The following is a 26,824-nucleotide window of genomic DNA, read 5'->3' as shown; positions in this document are numbered from 1 at the left end:
CGAGGTCGACATGCGCTACGGCGTCTCCAAGCGGCGCGTCCCCACGGGCCCCAACCCGCTGCACAACTGAGGCCGGCCGGCCCGCAACGACGGCGGGGCCAGTTCTTTCTTTCTTGGACGGACACCGGCAGGCGGCCGGCTGGGTTCTTCAGCGACGACCGATCGATCGTCCTCTCTTGTTCCTGCTTTCCGCGGCGGCGCACCCCTCGACTGCGCGGCCGGAAAGGACTTACAATGGAGGATCGATCGACGCTCATACATCTCTGCGTGCCAGTAACATAGATATAGCATATGTATAGGCCAGTGCTTCTTCTTCCTCCTCCTCCCCCCAAATTCTTGGTTCTTTCGTGTCATTTTTGCTCTAGTCTAGTAGTAGCATAATTTCGCCGTTACCCGGCTCGCACCATCAATGCAAAGGAAGAAAAACCCGCAAGTTTTTGCGCCGCCGCCGACGTGACGTCCGCTCGATTGTCAATTTCTCGCTGTGGCTGACGGCGCGGACACCGGCGCCATTATTTTTCTTCTCTTTCACACGTATGATGTATCCGTTCCGTTGTCAAACAGAAAATGAGGTCAGGCTTGGCGTGCCCTGTATCTGACCACCAGAAGACGAGGCCATGCGTGCCAGCGTCTGTGGTGCGCGCTCTCGCTGCCACGGCCGCGGACGGCGTCGGCGGTCGGCGGCCGCGCCGCGCCGCTGGGGTTTAATGTGCTCTGCGCCTCCCTGTGACGGCGAGGCAAGGTTGGAGGAGATTTAATGGCGCACCACCGTCTGTCTGCGTGTGTCCGTCTCGCCCTTGTGTTGTGTGGCATTCATTTCGCTAGCTCGTGGTTGATTTCGATCTGCATTGCGAAGTCACAGTGGAAGTGCGGTAGTAATTCACTGGTAAATCTTTTTACTTGTGATGATGACTTCATTCTGACTTGTGGCCGTGGTAACCAACTTAACTACCTGGTCTGGGCCTGACAGGGATACGGACACGCAGTGAGGCCTCTGACTTTGTGAGTAGGACAAGTCGCGAGTACTACTGTAACTACTGTGCCCACGTGTAGTGGTGCTACACCGCTACCGTTTTCAGCGTGCAGAAAGTGTAACGTTTTCACATCTGTTTACAGGCATAGTGCAACATTAGAGAGAGGTCAACATTTCTCCGTCGCGTTGCCGTCGCATTTACCCGTACGCGGTGTCTTCGGTGCCAAGGCTCCGTCTTTTCCTTAAATGGAACATTTATCACCCGCGACCTCCTGCGTCAACGACGCATATAGATAGCCAAATAATTCATGTTTATTAAAGGGTGTGTCTAGGACACATCTAACCTGATGTCAACTCTATTTGTAGTCTATTTTTTTGTCCTAGTTTTTTTATTTCTTATTGTTGCATTATATATTTGTGGGAGTTTAGATATGACATCCTTAAAAAACATTTAGATGTGAATTAGACAAACGGTTTATTAAAAGCTCGAAAGCTAAACGTTGAGGTTGAGCCCATCAACAAAAGTGAAAACCGGGGTACCAGCCCACTTAACCATGAACCACAAAATGATGTACGCGTACGTCTTACAACAACTGATGTACTGCAAGTTCTCAAAAAAAAAAAAACTGATGTACTGCAGCGTGGTACAGCAAAGCTGACTGCGGTACACATGATGTGGTACTCAACGAGCGATGTACGTACGTGCAGGTTAATGAGGCAACTGTCTGCCGCGTGAAGATGGTGCAGTGCAGCTCCCGTACTTCCTTCACTCCCCGTGTGCCCGCCGGCTCATGGAGGCAGCCCCCGTGCATTTACTCAGCGGAAACTGGATCGGTCGGGCCGTGGAATTAACTCCCAATCCACCGTGCATATCATCCCAATCTTGTGCCGTCTCAACAAATTCACACGTCCGTGCCCTCCGTCCGGGGGCCGGCCAACGAAATGTGCACTGCAAACTGCAGCAAGATGTACACAACGGCAAAATGCTTCACTTTATCCTGGCCGATTCTAGCTTTCGGATCACAAATTTTCTATTGAAATATGTAACCATTTCATCGTACTATATAATCTACTAGGTACAGTAACTAACTCTATACACGCATTCTGCAACAATGTGCATAGATCGTTTACAGCAGCAACCAGTGAAACCAGTGACGTTTTTCTTGACAAAACTATGGACAGCGCAGCGGTCTCTGCGGTATGCATCATCGCTTCCTTCCGGAGACGGTCTTCTTGACGGCGCCGACGGAGACCAGGAAGTCGTCCAGCGACGAGAGGGTCTTCATGTCGTCCGGCGGGAAGTAGCTGGCCGCCTTGCCCATGAGCGACGCGAAAATGAGGGAGAGGCCGGGCGACCCGGCGGGGCGGTCCGGGAGGAACTCGTCGAGGAAGGCGAAGGCGGCCAGGAAGTCAGACCGGCTCGCGTTGATCGGGGCAGCAAAGTGCGCCGGGATGATCCGCCGGAACGGCCAGTCCGCCGCGATCCTGTCCACCCAGTCCCTCACCTGCACAAGAAGAAGATGATGTTAGCACAAACGTAAGAATGACAGAAGTGTAACCATTTAGTGTAGTACTCCTTCTGTAAATAAATATAAAACCATTTAGATTACTACTTTAGTGATCTAAACACTCTTATATTTCTTTACTGACGGAGTACTTCCTATCTATGTCCGCTTTCGAACTTCCCAGAAGCCAGAATGGACAAAACGTACCTTCTCTGGAACCTTGCTGAAAACGAGCGTCTTCACGATTGGTGAGACGATCAGTTTCTGAGACATTTGAGCGAAGCTCGCATTCGGCTCCAGAAGATTTGAGGGGCCGAGAAACAGTATTTGAAGTACCATCCTCTCCCACCCTGTTATATCATAGATGAGGTTATGATGATGCTATTCGCAAAAATTAAAAGAGGTTACTATAATTCTGTCGATGTTGTTGATGCAAATATGCAATACAAGATTGTTGGTACATCAGTATATGATTTCTCCTATGCAACTAGCAATTATAATGTTGCTTCTATCCATCACGTTTAAGCTTCAAACTGAAAGTTGACAGTTTTCTTCTTCTGGGGAAAGAAAGCTAACAGGTTTAATCATTGACAATCTTGAAACAATAGACATGATCAGGATTGATGATATACATATCAAGAATTCAGTGACAAGATAGTAGAAAAATGAGAAAACCCAGCCACAAGCGGCGTACTCTACTACTTTCTTCTAGGACATGGAATCACTGAGGACAAAGATTGTCATGTAAACAACATTCAGATACACAAAGCTTAAGCAACAGGAACAGGAACAATAGACCGATACTGGCAAGATGACCTTCCTACTTAATGTTGCTGCTTTTTAAATTCGAAAAAAGGCTAACAAAAGTTAATAAGTTAATAGGGACAAGTTTCTGCACTAACATTTTTTCCGAGCAATACATACCTAGATGCCTAGATGGAAATTAATCTAGTGTTCTACTACACTACATTCTACCTTGCGCAATTGTGATAATAATTAGTATAGAATGGAAGCACTTCCACTATTAGACTGCTGAATGGTGCTCCTTTCAAAATGTGGAAAAACTAACTGAAAAAAGTGAACGGGGACAGATTTCTGAAAACACTTCTCTGGATGAGCATATATAGATGGGAAACAATCTTGCTAAGGTGTTACTACTACACTACCTCAATTCTAACATGAAGTTCAGATCTCACTGCTTCCAGCTAATTCTTGTTTCAGTTTACGTCACAAAATTAGTTCAGAAATGGCATCAAACTGTATTTACCAGTCTGCCGGGTCAGCTTGTTGTCCTCAACGGGATCATCAGGAACCTCCCTCCCTTTGCTCAATATCTTCACTGCCAAGCCGTTCTTGGCAGCTGCCAACAAGGACTCTTTGCTGATGCAATCGGGCGGCTGCCGAGGAACAAAGATCACAGCATCCGTCACCAGCAATGTCCTGGAAGGCTTATGGTAGAACGCCACCTCCACATACGGCCCAATCCCTGAAAGCACCCAATTTACACGGGAATTATCATGTAAGTATGCATCAATGCGTTCACGATGGTGTTCAGAGATGAGAATGCGCGGTGAGGAACTGGGAGTACCAACTTCCGGCGAGCTGAGCACCTTCTGCTCGATCTCGGCGGCCCAGGGCGTGGCGTCGTCCTCGTCCTCGAGGGGCTTGGAGCGGAAGACCCCGAAGAACTCGAGCGGCAGGTTGACGGGCCAGCTCCACTGGCGCGGCGCCACCCACACCTGCGCCCTGGGGAACTTCCTGGAGAAGGGCCCGAGGAAGACCTTGTGCTCGTACGCGAAGGTCGGCAGCACGATGTGCTCCACCGGCGCGCCCAGCTCCTTGATCAGCTGCGCATGGCACGGCACCGGATTAGTGTCGAACAGGAGCCGCGCGAACTGTTGCTTCCTTTGCTGAAACTGAAGCGTACCTGGATGCATTCCTTGGTGGGGGCGATGGGGGCGTGCACCCACAGCCCGCCGGAGCGGAGCTTGACGACGGTCATGCGCGTGTTGGTGGAGACGCTGCTGAAGCCCAGCGCCTGCTCCTGCTCGAACAGCCATACGCTGCCCTTCACCGCCTGCATTCGGAGAGGAGTTCAGACTTCGGAGAGCAAGCGAAGTGTGGCGAAGAGTTGGGAGATGAGCAGGCTGAGGTGCGGTTGTCTTCTACCTCGGTGCGGGTGGTGCGGCGGTTGAGGAAGGGGCCGAGCGGGAAGGGGAAGCCGGTGAAGTTGAAGTAGAACCGGGACGACGACGAGGAGGAGGCGCTGCTGGTTTCTTCGGCGGAGGAGGCCGAGACGGCGAGGCGCGGCCTGCGGAGGGCGTGGGGCGGCGCGGCGTAGTGGTGGCGGCAGGGCGCGCAGGGATGCCGGCGCGGCGTCGCGCGGAGCGGGCGCGGGGCGGAGGCGACGGATGTGGCTGCCATTCGTTTGGGCGAGCTCGGTCGGAGGGAGCTCGCGGCTGGGGAAGTTCGAAGGGGGCTCCGAGGTGTGGTGCACCTGGGTTCGGGCTGATGGTTGGATTGGGAGACGCGTGGAGACGCGCCAGCCGTTGAGTGGGAAGCTTTGGAAGAATGTGGGTTTGCAGATGGTTCTAGGATATGCAAACCGCGTCTAGGAGCCGCATGCATCACTCTAATGCAGACGCCGGGGATGATCCTTCTTTTCTAAAAAAAAGTTTCGGCACATGAACCCCGAGATTGCTGATACCGGCGATCCGAAATGTGGTGAATTCTCTTCTCCATGCACAGAGCCGCACGTACGCCGCTTTTGTGGCCAACCAGCACGCAACGGAGCACACACGCGGTTGCGGCCAGCCAGCCCGCAAGCACGCGACGGTGTGTTACACCCTCACTCGATCTACCACACGGGATTCATTTCATATACAAGGAAGAAAGAGTTCCTGGCGTCACGCTGAGGTTCAAATCAAGAGAGCGACCTTGGGGAAGGGGGAGAAGGAATTCAAATTTGGAACGGAGGGAGTAGTAGAGATAACAAGTAATGGATTTATTTTACATCAAACCGATGGCTAATTGCATTACATGTCGCATACACACTACATCCATGGCGATATGGCACTGCTCCACAGTCAACGTCCACTTGGTCTTGTTCACGGGCCTCATGGGCTGGCCTTTTTTCGCGACGGCCCTGAGTGCACGTGCTTTCCTTTTTTTATCTCTGTTCTTGACTCTCTTCTATTGTCTACATGTCTCTGTCTTAAATTTTGTTCGGTTTGACCAAGCATTAGACTTTTTTGGCAAAAAGTTGTTTGTGAAAAACTTCCTTATCAAATCTTTCTTTGTGACACACAAATTCAAATACCCCGTTTGCTTGGGAGCTTCCTTTATGAAGCCTTTCCTCTTGCATATGATTATATTTGTATGGCTTCGTTCCTTGTTCGTGTATTACGCCACAATATGCACCATGTTGACTTAAGTGTTCCGCAAGCTGGGTTGCCTTGCTCCTGTGTTTACTCCTACGTTCCCGATTATTCGGCTAGGGAGTAAAGGGAGCACCTCTGCGATTGTCACGATCGGGTCATCCGAGCTCGGACCTCAGACTGGGTGAAGCCAAAAGCTAGTGCTCTTATTGTTTTCAATCATGGTCGGCACACAACGGAACTCATGAGTACAAAAAATCTATTGCACAAGTCTCATAGTAACAATGAGCAACCGAAGAAAGGTATCGGCGGGGGTACTATTTTCTTCGAAGATACTTCTTACACTTCGTCAGTAATATAGCATAAGTTCCCTGAGCGTGCTTTGTCTGTTACAGCCTTATGGCCTGATTGCGTGTTTATCGGAAAACCATCGATATTCTCGACAGGTGGAGTACATAACACTTTTCGGCCCTTGACCGAAGAGGGAGAAGCCGACGGTCGGTTAAGACGCGTTTAAAGTTCGGGTGAACACATATATGATATAAGTACTTCGGTACATACAATCATTATACATAAATTTTTTATACCCAAGTCACTTGGGGGCTCTTAAATTAGTATGAGCCCTTTTTGTTAGTCGTTGCACAGTCTTTTTCTACCACTCCTTTTCAACTCGAGTGTATGGTCAATAGCCGGATAGCCTAGCTTCTCTCTAAAGCCGCTCGAGTTTAGTTCGCTAAACTGGCCTCGGAGAAGCACTCCGCCTTCGGGATAAGGAGTTTGAAGCCGTAGGCTGACCCGCTTGAAGTCTTGAGATCGGATGTGTCATGTTAAAGCACGACAGAAGCGCAATTTTTTTAAAGACCAATTTTCGGATTGGCAACAAAATCTCGGATTAGTCCGGACGTCAAGCTTTTACATAAGTTTGGATTTTTGAGCCTATGGCACTTTTAAACTATTTGTGTGTTTCTAGCGTAAGTCTCGTAGTGCAACGCCGGACACCTTTAGAGATTCTGCAAAAACATTCTCGGATATTGCTATATATGCATCGGTTTCGAATTGTGTCTTTGGTCAATAGTTGGGTTGCCCGGCTCCTGTGCTTGCCTCCTACGTTCCGCTTTGTTCGGCTAGGTGTGCAAAGGGAGAACCACTGCGATTGTGCTTCCAGCTCGCATGGTTAAGCACCTCAGTGGAGAAAGCCGAAAACTGACTGTCATAATAAGCGTAAACTGGTCAGCAATCCGATGACTGTGTTAAATGACGGGCCGTTCATAACATTGGCCGAAGTGTTTACGGCTTGACCTCGGCTGTCGCCGAACACTAACCAGGGGCTAGTAGCTGGCCTCCCAACTTTAAGCTCCTATGACTAAGTGAAAGTTATAAAGCCCGCATATCTGATTGCCTCGTTTCCGCTAACACAACCGCCTCAGGGCACTGAGACGTCGGCTAAGGGTTGTCTTGTTATTGCGGAAACACCCTGCGTAGTATCTACAAAGGGGTAGAAGCCGACGATGGGCCACTTTCAACTGATAAACGGTCGCAATGGAGTCAAAATAAACATATCATCCGCATTTGTATTCAGTATACAAGCGCTGCCTTCCATAATCATTGTTATAAAGCCATAAAAATGCATCAATTTGACTTATGATTTTGGCCATGCTGGGTTGCCTGGCTTCTGTGCTTACCTCTACGTTCCCGATTGTTCGGCTAGGTGGTAAAGGGACCACCTCTGTGATTGTTACTACCGGGTCATCCGGGTTAGTACCTCAGACTGGGTGAAGCCGAAAGCTAGCCATCTTAAAGGATATAATTGGTCGGCAACGATGGAAGTGAAAATTTCGGTTCCTTTTGTGGACAACAGAGTTCGGGAACTTTTCCCCTAACTAAATCCTCCATATTTTCCTCCCACATTGATTGGAGGTGAGGTTGCATGATCATGATCAGCATGACAACCCAAAGAAAGAAACCGATAGCGAGACTATTTTCTTTGGAAGATGTTTCTTACATTAAAACGTAATATAACATATCTCTCCGTGTACCTTTGTTTATAAAACTGTATGGCCGGATTGCCTTGTTTGTCGTAAATTTTTGCCCTCATAAAGGCTTTATAAAGTGGGACAAACACTCCCCGGCTACTGGCCGAGGAGGTTGAAGCCGATGGTCGGTCAACAAAGTTTTGTACAATGCGGATCCGAGCATTAATGAAGTGAAGTACTTGGATACATAGAATCATTACAAAAATTTGTGACTTTACTCTGGATTTCGATCCTTAATTCGGCCACCCGTGCCCACATTAAGGCTCGGGGGCTACTGGGCTTCGTGCTCATTATTTATAAAAGGGGCACATCGATCCCCTGATCTGGTGTTGCCACCCGACCAGTGTCTCGGGGGCTACTGCATTGCTTATTCAATGCAGAGAATTCAAAGTGCTCAGTTTTCGGCATGACCGAACTATGGGAAAGCGCTTATTCGGACAACAATAAGTACCATCTGGGACATATCCGGCATCAAGCTAATATATCACGACGACTTCTCACAACCCTCCCTTAGGGGCTTGTCCGCCGATCATTATTTCTAATATATTACACTGCGTTTCTATTTCTACGTATGCTGCCGAGCTAGGAGTTGATCCTCAGGCCGATTTCGCGAATCGACCTGAGTCTCAGGGGCTACTAGGAACAACGGTTTTCATGTTTTCCTTCATGTGCATCTCGGGTTTTAGTCCGACACACACCTTGAGGGCTACTGGTTATACATATTGACAGCAAATAAAATCCGCAAACAATCAGCCCATGACCGAGGTGCTGAGCTGAAGGAAATATGCCCTAGAGGCAATAATAAAGTTATTATTTATTTCCTTATATCATGATAAATGTTTATTATTCATGCTAGAATTTTATTAACTGGAAACATGATACATGTGTGAATACATAGACAAACAGAGTGTCACCAGTATGCCTCTACTTGACTAGCTCGTTAATCAAAGATGGTTATGTTTCCTAGCCATAGACAAAGAGTTGTCATTTGATTAACGGGATCACATCTTTAGGAGAATGATGTGATTGACTTGACCCATTCCGTTAGCTTAGCACTTGATCGTTTAGTATGTTGCTATTGCTTTCTTCATGACTTATACATGTTCCTATGACTATGAGATTATGCAACTCCCGTTTACCGGAGGAACACTTTGTGTGCTACCAAACATCACAACGTAACTAGGTGATTATAAAGGTGCTCTACAGGTGTCTCCGAAGGTACTTGTTGGGTTGGCGTATTTCGAGATTAGGATTTGTCACTCCGATTGTCAGAGAGGTATCTCTGGGCCCACTCGGTAATGCACATCACTTCAGCCTTGCAAGCATTGCAACTAATGAGTTAGTTTTGGGATGATGTATTAAGGAACGAGTAAAGAGACTTGCCGGTAACGAGATTGAACTAGGTATTGAGATAACGACGATCGAATCTCGGGCAAGTAACATACCAATGACAAAGGGAACAACGTATGTTGTTATGCGGTTTGACCGATAAAGATCTTCGTAGAATATGTGGGAGCCAATATGAGCATCCAAGTTCCGCTATTGGTTATTGACCGGAGACGTGTCTCGGTCATGTCTACATAGTTCTCGAACCCGTAGGGTCCGCACGCTTAAAGTTCGATGACGGTTATATTATGAGTTTATGTGTTTTGATGTACCGAAGGTAGTTCGGAGTCTCGGATGTGATCACGGACATGACGAGGAGTCTCGAAATGGTCGAGACGTAAAGATCGATATATTGGACAACTATATTTGGATACCGGAATGGTTCCGGGTGAGATCGGGATAATACCGGAGCACCGGGAGGTTATCGGAACCCCCGGGAGGTATATGGGCCTTAATGGGCTTTAGTGGAAAGGAGGGGAAAGGAGCAAGGGAGGGCCCCCCCAAGCCCAATCCGAATTGGGAGGGGGGGCGCCCCCCCTTTCCTTCCTCCCTCCTTCCTCTTCCTTCCCTCTCCCTCTCCAAATAGGAAAAGGAGGAGTCCTACTCCCTAGGACTCCCCCCTTGGGCGCGCCTCCTCCCCTTGGCCGGCCCTCTCCTCCCCCTTTATATACGGAGGAGAGGGGCACCCCATAGACACAACAATTGATCTCTTGAATCTTTTAGCCGTGTGCGGTGCCCCTCTCCACCATAGTCCACCTCGATAATATCATACCGGTGCTTAGGCGAAGCCCTGCGTCGGTAGAACATCATCGTCGTCACCATGCCGTCGTGCTGATGGAACTCTCCCTCAAAGCTCGGCTGGATCGGAGTTCAAGGGACATCATCGAGTTGAACGTGTGCAGAACTCGGAGGTGCCGTGCGTTCGGTACTTGATCGGTCGGATCGTGAAGACGTACGACTACATCAACCGCGTTGTGCTAACGCTTCCGCTTTCGGTCTACGAGGGTACGTGGACACACTCTCCCCTCTCGTTGCTATGCATCACCATGATCTTGCGTGTGAGTAGGAATTTTTTTGAAATTACTACGTTCCGCAACAGTGGCATCCGAGCCTGGTTTTATGCGTTGATGTTATATGCACGAGTAGAACACAGGTGAGTTGTGGGCCATACAAGTCATACTGTTTACCAGCATGTCACACTTTGGTTCGGCGGTATTGTTGGATGAAGCGGCCCGGCCTGACATTACGCGTACGCTTACGCGAGACTGGTTCTACCAACGTGCTTTGCACACAGGTGGCTGGCGGGTGCCAGTTTCTCCAACTTTAGTTGAACCGAGTGTGGCTACGCCCGGTCCTTGAGAAGGTTAAAACAGCACTAACTCGACGAACTATCGTTGTGGTTTTGATGCGTAGGTAAGAACAGTTGTTGCTCAGCCTGTAGCAGCCACGTAAAACTTGCAACAACAAAGTAGAGGACGTCTAACTTGTTTTTGCAGGGCATGTTGTGATGTGATATGGTCAAGGCATGATGCTATATTTTATTGTATGATATGATCATGTTTTGTAACTGAGTTATCGGCAACTTTATCACTAAGCGGTAGCGATAGTCGTACTAGCAATAGTTGGCGAGACGACAACGATGCTACGATGGAGATCAAGGAGTCGCGCCGGTGACGATGGTGATCATTACGGTGCTTCAGAGATGGAGATCACAAGCACAAGATGATGATGGCCATATCATATCACTTATATTGATTGCATGTGATGTTTATCTTTTATGCATCTTATTTTGCTTTGATTGACGGTAGCATTATAAGATGATCTCTCGCTAAATTTCAAGATAAAAGTGTTCTCCCTGAGTATGCGTCGTTGCTGAAGTTCGTCGTGCCCAGACACCACGTGATGATCGGGTGTGATAAGCTCTACGTCCATCTACAACGGGTGCAAGCCAGTTTTGCACACGCAGAATACTCAGGTTAAAATTGACGAGCCTAGCATATGCAGATATGGCCTCGGAACGCTGAGGCCGAAAGGTCGAGTGTGAATCATATAGTAGATATGATCAACATAGTGATGTTCACCATTGAAAACTACTCCATTTCACGTGATGATCGGTTATGGTTTACTTGATTTGGATCACGTGATCACTTAGATGATTAGAGGGATGTCTATCTAAGTGGGAGTTCTTAAGTAATATGATTAATTGAACTTCAAATTTATCATGAACTTAGTACCTGATAGTATTTTGCATGTCTATGTTTTTTGTAGATAGATGGCTCGTGTTGTTGTTCCGTTGAATTTTAATGCGTTCCTTGAGAAAGCAAAGTTGAAAGATGATGGTAGCAATTACACGGACTGGGTCCGTAACTTGAGGATTATCCTCATTGCTGCACAGAAGAATTACGTCCTGGAAGCACCGGTAGGTGCCAAACCTGCTGCAGGAGCAACACCAGATGTTATGAACTTTCTGGCAGAGCAAAGCTGATGACTACTCGATAGTTCAGTGTGCCATGCTTTACGGCTTATAACCGGGACTTCAATGACGTTTTGAACGTCATGGAGCATATGAGATGTTCCAGGAGTTGAAGTTAATATTTCAAGCAAATGCCCGGATTGAGAGATATGAAGTCTCCAATAAGTTCTACAGCTGCAAGATGGAGGAGAATAGTTCTGTCAGTGAGCATATACTCAGAATGTCTGGGTATAACAATCACTGGATTCAACTGGGAGTTAATCTTCCGGATGATAGCGTCATTGACAGAATTCTTCAATCACTACCACCAAGCTACAAGAGCTTTGTGATGAACTATAACATGCAAGGGATGGATAAGACGATTCCCGAGCTCTTCGCAATGCTAAAGGCTGCGGAGGTAGAAATCAAGAAGGAGCATCAAGTGTTGATGGTCAATAAGACCACCAGTTTCAAGAAAAAGGGCAAAGGGAAGAAGAAGGGGAACTTCAAGAAGAATAGCAAACAAGTTGCTGCTCAAGAGAAGAAACCCAAGTCTGGACCTAAGCCTGAGACTGAGTGCTTCTACTGCAAGCAGACTGGTCACTGGAAGCGGAACTGCCCCAAGTATTTGGCGGATAAGAAGGATGGCAAGGTGAACAAAGGTATATGTGATATACATGTTATTGATGTGTACCTTACCAGAGCTCGCAGTAGCACCTGGGTATTTGATACTGGTTCTGTTGCTAATATTTGCAACTCAAAATAGGGACTACGGATTAAGCGAACACTGGCTAAGGACGAGGTGACGATGCGTGTGGGAAATGGTTCCAAAGTCGATGTGATCGCCGTCAGCACGCTACCTCTACATCTACCTTCGGGATTAGTTTTAGACCTAAATAATTGTTATTTGGTGCCAGCGTTGAGCATGAACATTATATCTGGATCTTGTTTGATGCGAGACGGTTATTCATTTAAATCTGAGAATAATGGTTGTTCTATTTATATGAGTAATATCTTTTATGGTCATGCACCCTTGAAGAGTGGTCTATTTTTGATGAATCTCGATAGTAGTGATACACATATTCATAATGTTAAAGCCAAAAGATGCAGAGTTGATAATGATAGTGCCACTTATTTGTGGCATTGCCGTTTGGGTCATATTGGTGTAAAGCTCATGAAGAAACTCCATACTGATGGACTTTTGGAATCACTTGATTATGAATCACTTGGTACTTGCGAACCATGCCTCATGGGCAAGATGACTAAAACACCGTTCTCCGGAACTATGGAGCGAGCAACTGATTTGTTGGAGATCATACATACTGATGTATGTGGTCCAATGAATGTTGAGGCTCACGGCGGGTATCGTTATTTTCTCACCTTCACAGATGATTTAAGCAGATATGGGTATATCTACTTAATGAAACTGTTGGGGAACGTAGTAATTTCAAAAAATTTCCTACGCACACGCAAGATCATGGTGATGCATAGCAATGAGAGGGGAGAGTGTTGTCCACGTACCCTCGTAGACCGACAGCGGAAGCGTTATCACAACGCGGTTGATGTAGTCGTACGTCTTCACGATCCGACCGATCAAGTACCGAACGTACGACACCTCCGAGCTCTACACACGTTCAGCTCGATGACGTCCCTCGAACTCCGATCCAGCCGAGTGTTGAGGGAGAGTTTCGTCAGCACGACGGCGTGGTGACGATGATGATGTTCCACCGACGCAGGGCTTCGCCTAAGCTCCGCAACGGTATTATCGAGGTGTAATATGGTGGAGGGGGGCACCGCACACGGCTAAGAGATCTCAAGGATCAATTGTTGTGTCTCTCGGGTGCCCCCTGCCCCCGTATATAAAGGAGCAAGGGGGAGGCAGCTGGCCAAGGGGAGAGGCGCGCCATAGGGGGGAGTCCTACTCCCACCGGGAGTAGGACTCCTCCTTTCCTTGTGGGAGTAGGAGAAGGGAAGGGGGAAGGAGAAAGAAGGAAGGGTGCGCCCCCCCTTCCCTAGTCCAATTCGGACCAGACCACGGGGAGGGGTGCGGCCACCTTTTGAGGCCTTTCTCTCCTTTCCCGTATGGCCCATTAAGGCCCAATACGAATTCCCGTAACTCTCCGGTACTCCGAAAAATACCCGAATCACTCGGAACCTTTCTGAAGTCCGAATATAGTCGTCCAATATATCGATCTTTATGTCTCGACCATTTCGAGACTCCTTGTCATATCCCCGATCTCATCCGGGACTCCGAACTCCTTCGGTACATCAAAACTCAATAAAACTGTCATCGTAACGTTAAGCGTGCGGACCCTACGGGTTCGAGAACTATGTAGACATGACCGAGACACGTCTCCGGTCAATAACCAATAGCGGGACCTGGATGCCCATATTGGCTCCCACATATTCTACGAAGATCTTTATCGGTCAGACCGCATAACAACATACGTTGTTCCTTTTGTCACCGGTATGTTACTTGCCCGAGATTTGATCGTCGGTATCTCGATACCTAGTTCAATCTCGTTACCGGCAAGTCTCTTTACTCGTTCCGTAACACATCATCCGCAACTAACTCATTAGTTACAATGCTTGCAAGGCTTATAGTGATGTGCATTACCGAGTGGGCCCAGAGATACCTCTCTGACAATCGGAGTGACAAATCCTAATCTCGAAATACGCCAACCCAACAAGTACCTTTGGAGACACCTGTAGAGCACCTTTATAATCACCCATTTACGTTGTGACGTTTGGTAGCACACAAAGTGTTCCTCCGGTAAACGGGAGTTGCATAATCTCATAGTCATAGGAACATGTATAAGTCATGAAGAAAGCAATAGCAACATACTAAACGATCGAGTGCTAAGCTAACGGAATGGGTCAAGTCAATCACGTCATTCTCCTAATGAGGTGATCTCGTTAATCAAATGACAACTTATGTCTATGGCTAGGAAACATAACCATCTTTGATTAACGAGCTAGTCAAGTAGAGGCATACTAGTGACACTCTGTTTGTCTATATATTCACACATGTATTATGTTTCCGGTTAATACAATTCTAGCATGAATAATAAACATTTATCATGATACAAGGAAATAAATAATACTTTATTATTGCCTCTAGGGCATATTTCCTTCAGAAACATAAGTCTGAAACATTTGAAAAGTTCAAACAATTTCAGAGTGAAGTTCAAAATCATCGTAACAAGAAAATAAAGTTTCTGCGATCTGATAGTGGAGGAGAATATTTGAGTTACGAGTCTGGTCTACATTTGAAACAATGCGGAATAGTTTCGCAACTCACGCCACCCGGAACACCACAGCGTAATGGTGTGTCCGAACGTCGTAATCGTACTTTACTAGATATGGTGCGATCTATTATGTCTCTTACTAATTTACCGCTATCGTTTTGGGGTTATGCTTTAGAGACATCCGCATTCACGTTAAATAGGGCACCATTGAAATCCGTTGAGACGACGCCTTATGAACTGTGGTTTGGCAAGAAACCAAAGTTGTCGTTTCTTAAAGTTTGGGGCTGCGATGCATATTTGAAAAAGCTTCAACCTGATAAGCTCGAACACAAATCGGATAAATGTGTTTTCATAGGATACCCAAAGGAAACTGTTGGGTACACCTTCTATCACAGATCCAAAGGCAAGACATTCGTTGCCAAGAATGGATCCTTTCTAGAGAAGGAGTTTCTCTCAAAAGAAGTGAGTGGGAGGAAAGTAGAACTTGATGAGGTAACAGTACCTGCTCCCTTACTGGAAAATAGTTCATCACAGAAACCGGTTCCTGTGACGTCTACACCAATTAGTGAGGAAGTTAATGATGATGATCATGAAACTTCAGATCAAGTTATTACTGAACCTCGTAGGTCAACCAGAGTAAGATCCGCACCAGAGTGGTACGGTAATCCTGTTCTGGAGGTTACGTTACTAGACCATGACGAACCTACGAACTATGAAGAAGCGACGGTGAGCCCAGATTCCGCAAAATGGCTTGAGGCCATGAAATCTGAGATGGGATCCATGTATGAGAACAAAGTATGGACTTTGGTTGACTTGCCCGATGATCGGCAAGCCATCGAGAATAAATGGATCTTCAAGAAGAAGACTGACGCTGACGGTAATGTTACTATCTATAAAGCTCGACTTGTTGCAAAAGGTTTTCGACAAGATCAAGGGATTGACTACGATGAGACCTCACCCGTAGCGATTCTTAAGTCTGCTCGAATCATGTTAGCAATTGCCGCATTTTATGATTATGAAATTTGGCAAATGGATGTCAAAACTGCATTCCTGAATGGATTTCTGGAAGAAGAGTTGTATATGATGCAACCGGAAGGTTTTGTGGATCCAAAGGGAACTAACAAAGTGTGCAAGCTCCAGCGATCCATTTATGAACTGGTGCAAGCCTCTCGGAGTTGGAATAAACGTTTTGATAGTGCGATCAAAGCATATGGTTTTATACAGACTTTTGGAGAAGCCTGTATTTACAAGAAAGTGAGTGGGAGCTCTGTAGCATTTCTGATATTATATGTGGATGACATATTGTTGATTGGAAATGATATAGAATTTCTGGATATCATAAAAGGATATTTGAATAAGAGTTTTTCAATGAAGGACCTCAGTGAAGCTTCGTATATATTGGGCATCAAGATCTATAGAGATAGATCGAGACGCTTAATTGGACTTTCACAAAGCACATACCTTGACAAAGTTTTGAAGAAGTTCAAAATGGATCAAGCAAAGAAAGGGTTCTTGCCTGTGTTACAAGGTGTGAAGTTGAGTAAGACTCAATGCCTGACCACTGCAGAAGATAGAGAGAAAATGAAAGATGTTCCCTATGCTTCAGCCATAGGCTCTATCATGTATGCAATGCTGTGTACCAGACCTGATGTGTGCCTTGCTATTAGTTTAGCAGGGAGGTACCAAAGTAATCCAGGAGTGGATCACTGGACAGCGGTCAAGAACATCCTGAAATACCTGAAAAGGACTAAGGATATGTTCTCCTTTATGGAGGTGACAAAGAGGTCGTCGTAAATGGTTACGTCGATGCAAGCTTTGATACTGATCCGGACGATTCTAAATCGCAAACCGGATACGTGTTTTTATTGAACGGTGGAGCTGTTAGTTGGTGCAGTTTTAACCAAAGCATTGTAGCGGGATCTACATGTGAAGCGGAGTACATAGCTGCTTCGGAAGCAGCAAATGAAGGAGTCTGGATGAAGGAGTTCATATCCGATCTAGGTGTCATACCTAGTGCATCGGGTCCAATGAAAATCTTTTGTGACAATACTAGTGCAATTGCTTTGGCAAAGGAATCCAGATTTTGATACGTCCATTTTGCATCGTGCTTTTATATCGATATTTATTGCATTATGGGCTGTTATTACACATTATGTCACAATACTTATGCCTATTCTCTCTTATTTCACAAGGTTTACATAAGGAGGGAGAATGCCGGCAGCTGGAATTCTGGGCTGGAAAAGGAGCAAATATTAGAGACCTATTCTGCACAACTCCAAAAGTCCTGAAACTCCACGGAAGTTATTTTTGGAAATAATAAAAAATACTGGAAGAAGAATCCACGTCAGGGGGGCCTCCACCTGTCCACGAGGGTGGGGGCGTGCCCTACCCCCCTGGGCGCGCCCCCTGCCTCATGGGCCCTCTGTTGGCTCTCCGATGCCCATCTTCTGGTATATGAAGTCTTTCGTCCGAAGAAAAATCATAAGCAAGCTTTCGGGACGAGACTCCGCCGCCACGAGGCGGAACCTTGGCGGAACCAATCTAGGGCTCCGGCAGAGCTGTTCTGCCTGGGACACTTCCCTCCGGAGGGGGAAATCATCGCCATCGTCATCACCAACGCTCCTCTCATCGGGAGAGGGCAATCTCCATGAACATCTTCACCAGCACCATCTCCTCTCAAACCCTAGTTCATCTCTTGTATCCAATTCTTGTCTCTAAGTCCGGGATTGGTACCTGTAGGTTGCTAGTAGTGTTGATTACTCCTTGTAGTTGATGCTAGTTGGTTTATTTGGTGGAAGATCATATGTTCAGATCCATTATGCATATTAATACCCCTCTGATTATGAACATGAATATGCTTTGTGAGTAGTTACGTTTGTTCCTGAGGACATGGGAGAAGTCTTGCTATTAGTAGTCATGTGAATTTGGTATTCGTTCGATATTTTGATGAGATGTATGTAGTCTATCCTCTAGTGGTGTTATGTGAACGTCGACTACATAACACTTCACCATTATTTGGGCCTAGAGGAAGGCATTGGGAAGTAATAAGTAGATGATGGGTTGCTAGAGTGACAGAAGCTTAAACCCTAGTTTATGCGTTGCTTCATAAGGGGCTGATTTGGATCCATATGTTTCATGCTATGGTTAGGTTTACCTTAATACTTTTGTTGTAGTTGCGGATGCTTGCAATAGAGGTTAATCATAAGTGGGATGCTTGTCCAAGTAAGGACAGCACCCAAGCACCGGTCCACCCACATATCAAATTATCAAAGTACCGAACGCGAATCATATGAACATGATGAAAACTAGCTTGACGATAATTCCCATGTGTCCTCGGGAGCGATTTTCTCCATATAAGAGTTTGTCCAGGCTTGTCCTTTGCTACAAGAAGGATTGGGCCACCTTGCTGCACTTTATTTACTTTTGTTACTTGTTGCTCGTTACAAATTATCTTATCACAAAACTATCTGTTACCTATAATTTCAGTGCTTGCAAAGAATACCTTGCTGAAAATCGGTTATCATTTCCTTCTGCTCCTCGTTGGGTTCGACACTCTTACTTATCGAAAGGACTACGATAGATCCCCTATACTTGTGGGTCATCAAGACTCTTTTCTGGCGCCGTTTCCGGGGAGTGAAGCACCTTTGGTAGGTGTTATTTGGTAAGGAAAAAATTATAGTGTGCTGAAATTTACTGTCACTTGTTACTATGGAAAGTAATTCTCTGAGGGGCTTGTTCGGGGTATCTTCACCCCGACCAGTAGAGCAAAGAGTTGCTCCTCAACCTACTGAACCTACTGGAAATGAAAATGTCCACTTTGAAATTCCTTCGGGTATGTTAGAGAAACTGCTAGCTAATCCTTTTGCAGGAGACGGAACAAAGCATCCTGATGAGCACCTAATCTATGTGGATGAAGTTTGTGGATTATTTAAGCTTGCAGGTATACCCGGTGATTTTATTAAGAAGAAGGCCTTCCCTTTATCTTTGAAGGGAGATGCATTGACATGTTATAGGCTATGTGATGATACGGGGTCATGGAACTACAAACGATTGAAATTGGAATTTCATCAGAAATTTTATCCTATGCATCTTGTTCATCGTGATCGCAATTATATATATAATTTTTGGCCTCGCGAAGGAGAAAGCATCGCTCAAGCTTGGGGAGGCTTAAATCAATGTTATATTCATGCCCCAATCATGAGCTTCCAAGAGAAATAATTATTCAAAGTTTTTATGCTCGGCTTTCTGATAACAATCACACCATGCTCGATACTTCTTGTGCTGGCTCTTTTATGATGAAGACTATTGAATTCAAATGAGATTTATTGGATATAATTAAATGCAACTCTGAAGATTGGGATGTCGACGAAGGTAAGGAGTCAGGTATGACACCTAAGTTTGATTGTGTTAAATCTTTTATGGATACCGATGTTTTCCGTAAATTTAGCACTAAATATGGACTTGACTCTGAGATAGTAGCTTCTTTCTGTGAGTCTTTTGCTGCTTATGTTGATCTCCCTAAGGATAAGTGGTTTAAATATCATCCTCCCATAGAAGTAAAAGTAGCTGCACCTATTAAAGTTGAAGAAAAGACTATCACTTATAATGATCCTATTGTTCCTACTTCTTATGTTGAGAAACCACCTTTCCCTGTTAGGATAAAGGATCATGCTAAAGCTTCAACTGTGGTCCGTAAAAGCAATATTAGAACTTATACACCTCCTGAGCAAATTAAAGTTGAACCTAATATTGCTATTGTTAAAGATCTCTTGTCTGATAATATCGATGGGCATGTTATTCATCATGATGAAACTGCTAGAATTGCCAAACCTTGTGCTACAGATAAACATAGACCTGTGGTAGGCATGCCTGTTATTTCTGTTAAAATAGGAGATCATTGTTATCATGGCTTATGTGATATGGGTGCTAGTGCTAGTGCAATACCTTTTGACTTATACAAAGAAATTATGCATGATATTGCACCTGCTGAGATAGAAGATATTGATGTCACAATTAAACTTGCCAATAGAGATACTATTTTACCAATGGGAATTGTTAGAGATGTCGAAGTCTTGTGTGGGAAAACTAAATATCCTGCTGATTTTCTTGTTCTTGGCTCCCCACAAGATAGCTTTTGCCCCATTATATTTGGTAGACCCTTCTTGAACACTGTTAATGCTAGGATAGACTGCGAAAAGGATGTTGTTACTATAGGTTTGGGTGATATGTCTCATGAGTTTAATTTCTCTAAATTTAGTAGACAACACCGTGAAGAGGAATTGCCTAGTAAGGATGAAATTATTGGTCTTGCTTCTATTGTTGTACCTCCTAGTGATCCTTTAGAACAATATTTGCTAGACCATGAAAATGATATGTTTATGAATGAAAGAAGAGAAATAGATGAAGTATTCTTTACACAGGAACCTGTCCTGAAACACAATTTGCCTGTTGAAATCCTAGGGGATCCTCCTCCACCCAAGGGTGATCCCGTGTTTGAGCTTAAACTGTTGCCTGATACTCTTAAATATGCTTATCTTGATGAGAAAAAGATATATCCTGTTATTATTAGTGCTAACCTTTCAGAGCATGAAGAAGAGAGATTATTGAAAACTCTGAAGAAGCACCGCGCTGCTATTGGATATACTCTTGATGATCTTAAGGGCATTAGTCCCACTCTATGTCAACACAAAATAAATTTGGAGAAAGATGCCAAACCAGTTCGTGATCATCAACGACGGCTGAATCCTAAGATGAAAGAAGTGATAAGAAAGGAAATATTAAAGCTCCTAGAGGCAGGTATAATTTATCCCGTTGCTGATAGTCAGTGGGTAAGTCATGTCCATTGTGTTCCTAAGAAAGGAGGTACTACTGTCGTTCCTAATGATAAAGATGAATTGATTCCGCAAAGAATTATTACAGGTTATAGGATGGTAATTGATTTCCGCAAATTAAATAAGACTACTAAAAAAGATCATTACCCCTTTCCTTTTATCGATCAAATGCTAGAAAGATTATCCAAACATACACACTTTTGCTTTCTAGATGGTTATTCTAGTTTCTCTCAAATACCTGTGTCAGCCGATGATCAATCAAAGACCACTTTTACTTGCCCTTTTGGTACTTTTGCTTATAGACGTATGCCTTTTGGTTTATATAATGCACCTACTACCTTTCAAAGATGCACGACGGCTATATTCTCTGACTTTTGTGAAAAGATTTGTGAGGTTTTCATGGACGATTTTTCCGTCTATGGATCCTCTTTTGATGATTGCTTGAGCAACCTTGATCGAGTTTTGCAGAGATGTGAAGAAACTAATCTTGTCTTGAATTGGGAAAAGTGCCACTTTATGGTTAATGAAGGTATTGTCTTTGTCGGAGTAAATGGCCACGGGTAGCCTAACCGACTCCCCCTGACTCTTTGAAAAATTACCAAGCCATTCAAACCTTCAAGCATACAAAGCATAGGGCCGCCTTCCCCCGATCGGCTGTCCCCAGGGCCGACTCCCAGAAGGCGACCCAACCTCATAAACCTCCCCCAAGGAAGATACGAGATAGCCGACTCCAGGAAGCCGGCCCCAAGAGGACCGACTCCCAGAAGCTGGCCATGAAGAAAGCCGACTCCCAGAAGCCGGCCATGAAGAAAGCCGGCTCCCAGGAGCCGGCCAAGACTGCGCCTACTAAGACTGTACCCACGTAACGGCGATAGGATGGGGCGTGGCCGCAGTACCGCCCACTACCCCCGAATCCCGGAACAGGCATGGCCACAGGGCGTCGTACGGGCCAGCCATCCCCCGTCCGGCGCGGCACTGTAGGCGTGTTGGCCTTGATGTCACCCACGACAGGTGCCAGTACGGCCCGCAGGCGGCAGGCCCCTTTTGCCAGAGAGACATCCGAAGGCGGCCTGGCCTCCTCTAGTCGGCCAGGGGTGTGGCCGGCTCCCAATAGCCGGCTACCTCCCTCCCTCGAAACATGTGCCTCATTAAGAAGACAAGACGAGGTAAGGCTACAGTGAGAGCCCGCGAGGCGGCGGCACTGTAGCCACGCTTACCTCGACAAAGCCCTCGACATCAGAAGCGAGGCGACAGTAACCAGCCGCCGACAAAGGCCCCAAGCGGTGGGGCCGGCCTGCCGGCCAAGAGGCCGGCAACCGGCAGAACCCACCAGTCGGCGGGCCCCACTGACCGGCGGAGAAGCCGGCCAGCATCGACGCTGACGGCTGGGACCCGCGCCCAGTCGGATTACCATTGTACCCCCGGGGGGTAGGCCTATATAAACCCCCCGGGACACCCATGCAAAGGGTTAATCTCATAGAGTTTCACACACCACATAGAGAGAAAAGGAGAGCTAGCCTTGCCCTTCTTCTTCATCTAGCCAGACAGCTCAAGGAGCACTTGTAGCTACTTGTATTGATCTAGTGATCATGCGGAGACCCCGCAGAGCAGGACTAGGGGTGTTATCTCCACGGAGAGCCCCGAACCTGGGTAAGATCTGCCGGCGTGCATGTCTTCGCCTCATCCCGTTTCCAGGCACCGGCGATGTCTTACTGGCTCCCACAATGATAAGCCACCCATTGGCATATGTCGCACCAACCATCCGACATTTGGCGCCCACCATGGGGCCAGGTGCACCGTCGTCCGGAGACCTGTTCTGGACGGGAACCCTTTTCCTCCCCCGCGAGCGCAGCCAGCCTGCTGCACCCGATGGCGCTTGCCCCGACGCGCTACAAGGCGTTGACGACGCCTGCGCAGCGAGCTGCCTCGCCGATCTTCTTGGCGAGACTCGCATCTCCGACGAGCCCGCGTCCGGCGCGGGCACGGACTACCCCGAGAGTCGCCTCGTCAGCCTCCTCGACCAACTTCACGTCTCCAGCGAGCTTGCTGTAGACTTTGAGTCGGTCGGCTCCACCGAACCAATGCTTGTCGACTCTGACACGGCATCGCTCGACGCCTACCCCTCCGACGTGGTAGTCTTCAACGACCCTCTCCCTCGAGCTGACAGCGGCAGCAGCGCTGTCACTGAGGTGCTGGTCATCAGCCACGTCGCCGACTCGGGCGAGAACGCCCACGATGCCCTACAAGCGGCGATGCATGACTTGTCCGTCCCCATCCCAGCCGACGCCAACGCCGAGACCCTGGAGGCACGCCGCCTGGCCCTCATCGCGGAGGGCCAGAAGATAGCCTCCATGAGATGCCTCACCGAGGCCCACCAGCGCGAAGTCGACCGCGCCGCCTTCGGTACGCCACCTCATGGCGGGCCGAGCCGAGCCAGCCTCGTCAAGAAGCGCGGCGCGGCCATCGCCATCATGCTGGGGGCAGACCACCCCGTCTACGCCACACCGCTCGAGAATCTGCGAGCCGCTCAGGCGGCCGCTGAAGAGCTAAATGGGCTGGGGGCTGATGAGCTCCCCTACATGACAAGGCGCATCCAGCAGCTGATCGACGCGGCCGCAGAACGGCACGAAGCCGGCGCCCGCGCTGAGAGTCCTCCCCCACGCCGAGAGCACGCCGCGACATCCCGGTCGCCGACTGCGAGCGGCGCCCGCGCAAGAAAAGACAAGGAGCCGGCTGTTAGCTGCAGCCGGACTCGGCACACCATCGAGCGCGACGCGGAAGGCCGCCCTCGAGTAGTGGAGCGCCAAGGCAATCCGCCTCCTCCCCTGACTCGGGGGGAGAGATATCCCACCCTGCCACCTGTCACACATCCGACTCTCGGTGGCCGACTAGGCCGCCACGAAGGAGTCGGCGAGAACGACGCCCGCCACCGGATCGACCGCCTAGCCCGATCCCTGGCGCTAGAAGAAGAAGACGATGTCGGCCCGCCATGCTTTGGCCCCCGCATCCGCGATGAGCCCTTCCCCAAAGGATTTTCGCTCCCCAGAGACACGCCCAAGTACAACGGCTCTGTGAAGCCGGAAGATTGGCTCATCGACTACTCCACCGCTGTCAGTATAGCGAACGGCAACAGGCGCGTAGCCGTGAAGTACGTCCCTCTCATGCTGCAAGGCACGGCACGCACCTGGCTCAACAGCCTCAAGCCCTACAGTGTCAACAGCTGGCCGGACTTCACGGAAGTCTTCGTCCGCAACTTTACCAACACGTACAAGCGGCCTCCCAAGCCCCGCCAGCTCTCCCTATGCATCCAAGGGCCCGACGAGTCGACCCGCGACTACCTCACGCGGTGGGCCGAGCTCCGCAACTCCTGCGAGGGGGTGCATGAGGTGCAGGCCATCGAATACTTCACCGCCGGGTGCCGAGAGGGCACCCTCCTCAAGCACCGACTCCTCTGCGATGAGCCGGCTACCCTCGACGAGCTGCTGGTCATTGTAGACAAGTACGCCACAGCTGACTCCTCGATGAAGACCGAGCTCCGAGTAGGCACCTCTGGGAAGGTGCTCGCTCCGGCTCCTAAGACGCCAGCTGGCGACTCCAATCGGCGCCCCTACCAGAACGACCACAAGCGCAAGGCCCTAATGCCGCCTTCCACTAGTCGGCAGGTAGCCACAGTCGAAGACGAGCAGCCCGAAGAGCGGCCCGCTCCCAAGAAGAAGGGCGGCATGCCGGCTTGGCAGCCGGCCTTCTCCTACGAGTAGACTCTCGATGCCCCCTGCAAGTTCCACAGCGGCGCGAAGCCATCCAACCACACGACCCGAAAGTGCCACTGGCTCACCCGGATCTCCAAGGGCGAGGGGCTGGTGCCGTCTCCGCCTCCCGGCCCGCCGCCTCCAGCCCCCCAGCAGTCGGCTGCTCGACCAGCAGTCGGAGCCATTTAAGACGAGTTCCTTGATGAGCACGCCGCCTACGTCGTCTTCACGAGCCAGGTTGAAGACAAGCGCAGCCGGCACCAACAGCACCAAGAGGTCAACGCAGTCGCCTCCAGCAGCCCTGAGTTCATGCATTGGTCCGAAAGGCCTATCAACTGGAGCCGGGCCGATCACCCAGAAGTGATGCCGTCCCCTGGCTCCTACGCATTGGTGTTGGATGTCACTCTCGCAACAGAGAGGCGGGCTGCCCCATTCTCCCGCGTTCTGATTGATGGCAGAAGCAGTATCAACATATTGTACCGCGACACCATTGAGAAGTTTAACCTCAAGGCAAAGTAGCTCATGCCAAGCCGGACCGTTTTCCATGGCATCGTACCCGGCCTGTCCTGTTCCCCGATCGGCAAGATCAAGATGGATGTTCTCTTTGGAGACAAGGATCACTTTCGCCGAGAAGCGATCTGGTTCGAGGTAGTGGATCTGGAAAGCCCTTACCACGCTTTGCTCGGCCCACCTGCTCTAGCCAAGTTCATGGCTGTGCCCCACTACGCCTACCTGAAGATGAAGATGCCGAGCTCAAAGGGGATCATCACACTGGCCGACGACTACAAGAAGTCCATCGAGTGCACTGCAGCCAGCAGGCGACTGGCCGAGTCCCTCATAGTGGCAGAAGAGAAGAATATGCTGGATCGAGTTGTGGCCATGGCCGGCAAGCAGCCGACCTTGTCCCCCAACCCCAAGGAATATGATGCGCAGGGCTCCTTCCAGCCGGCCAAGGAGACGAAGAAGATACCTCTGGACCCGGAGAACCCGGAGAGGTTTGCAGTCATTGGTGCAAACCTGGACAGTAAATAGGAAGGCGAGCTCGTCGACTTCCTCCGTGAGAATCGAGACATCTTTGCATGGTCCCCAAAGGACATGCCGGGTGTTCCGAAGGATTTCACGGAGCACAAATTACACGTCCGAGCGGACACGAAGCCGGTCAAGCAGCCCCTCCGCAGACTGTCAGAAGAGAAGAATCGTAGGAGAAGAGATAGCCCGGCTCCTCGCCGCCGGCTTCATTATGGAAGTGTTTTTCCCAGAGTGGCTTGCCAACCCAGTCTTGGCGTTGAAGAAGAATAACAAATGGCGTATGTGTATAGACTACACTAGCCTCAACAAGGCCTGCCCCAAAGATCCGTTTGCTCTGCCATGGATTGATCAAGTAATAGACTCCACAGCCGGATGCGAGCTGTTGAGTTTTTTGGATGCCTACTCAGGATACCACCAGATTAAGTTGGACCCAGCAGACCGCCTGAAGACCGCCTTCATCACACCATTCGGAGCTTTCTGTTACCTGACTATGACATTCGGCTTGAGGAATGCCGGTGCCACTTTTCAGCGTTGCATGCAGAAATGCCTCCTCAAGCAACTCGGCAGAAATGCCCACGTCTATGTAGACGATATTGTGGTGAAGATAGAGAAGCGCGGCACCCTGCTGGAAGACCTCAAAGAAACATTTGCCAACTTGTGCCGATTCCAGATCAAGCTCAACCCCGAGAAATGCGTGTTCGGAGTACCAGCCGGCCAGCTTCTAGGCTTTCTGATCTCCGAACGCGGCATTGAGTGCAACCCTGTGAAGATCAAGGCCATCGAGAGAATGGAGATTCCCACCAAGTTGCGAGACATACAGAAGTTCACTGGGTGCTTGGCCTCCCTAAATCGCTTTATCAGCCGGCTAGGAGAGAAGGCTCTCCCCCTGTACCGACTCATGAAGAAATCCACTCATTTCAAGTGGAATGACCAAGCAGACCAAGCCTTTCATGAGTTGAAGAAGATGCTGACCACTCCACCTGTCCTGGCGGCGCCGACTGAGAAGGAGCCCATGCTCCTCTACATTGCCGCAACTAGCCGAGTGGTCAGTACAGTCATCGTGGTCCATCGTCCAGAAGAAGGCCGAGCCGAGCCAGTCCAGAGGCCGGTATATTATCTAAACGAAGTACTGTCCAGCTCAAAGCAAAACTACCCACACTACCAGAAGATGTGCTATGGAGTATACTTCGCCGCCAAGAAATTGAAGCCCTACTTTCAAGAGCATCCCATCACGGTCGTGT

General features: G+C 48.4%; 1 protein-coding gene across 1 annotated transcript; it reads right to left on the bottom strand.

Annotated features, from left to right (window-relative positions):
• Window positions 1-1,982: 1,982 nt before the first annotated feature.
• Window positions 1,983-4,975, bottom strand: LOC123182609 (uncharacterized). Its single transcript, XM_044595243.1, has 6 exons — window positions 4,648-4,975; window positions 4,406-4,555; window positions 4,067-4,325; window positions 3,746-3,964; window positions 2,686-2,828; window positions 1,983-2,478 (listed from the first exon to the last, which is right to left on the bottom strand). The coding sequence occupies exons 1-6, from the start codon at window positions 4,900-4,902 to the stop codon at window positions 2,179-2,181; spliced, it is 1,326 nt and encodes a 441-aa protein (XP_044451178.1). The 5' UTR covers window positions 4,903-4,975; the 3' UTR covers window positions 1,983-2,178.
• Between the last annotated feature and the right edge of the window lie 21,849 nt (window positions 4,976-26,824).

Source organism: Triticum aestivum, chromosome 1D (assembly GCF_018294505.1).
Source record: "Triticum aestivum cultivar Chinese Spring chromosome 1D, IWGSC CS RefSeq v2.1, whole genome shotgun sequence".
NCBI lineage: Eukaryota > Viridiplantae > Streptophyta > Magnoliopsida > Poales > Poaceae > Triticum > Triticum aestivum.
The sequence above is the reverse complement of the archived record's forward strand: the minus strand, read 5'-3'. Positions and strand labels throughout refer to the sequence as shown.

What these genes read in the sequence shown, in the direction of transcription:
- LOC123182609 (XM_044595243.1), bottom strand. Translation starts at nt 4,902, where the DNA reads ATGGCAGCCACATCCGTCGCCTCCGCCCCGCGCCCGCTCCGCGCGACG. An exon ending in GCCGCACCACCCGCACCGAG is followed by an intron (nt 4,556 to 4,647) that starts GTAGAAGACAAC and finishes CTCCGAATGCAG; the next exon opens with GCGGTGAAGGGCAGCGTATG. An exon ending in TCAGCAAGGTTCCAGAGAAG is followed by an intron (nt 2,479 to 2,685) that starts GTACGTTTTGTC and finishes CTTCTTGTGCAG; the next exon opens with GTGAGGGACTGGGTGGACAG.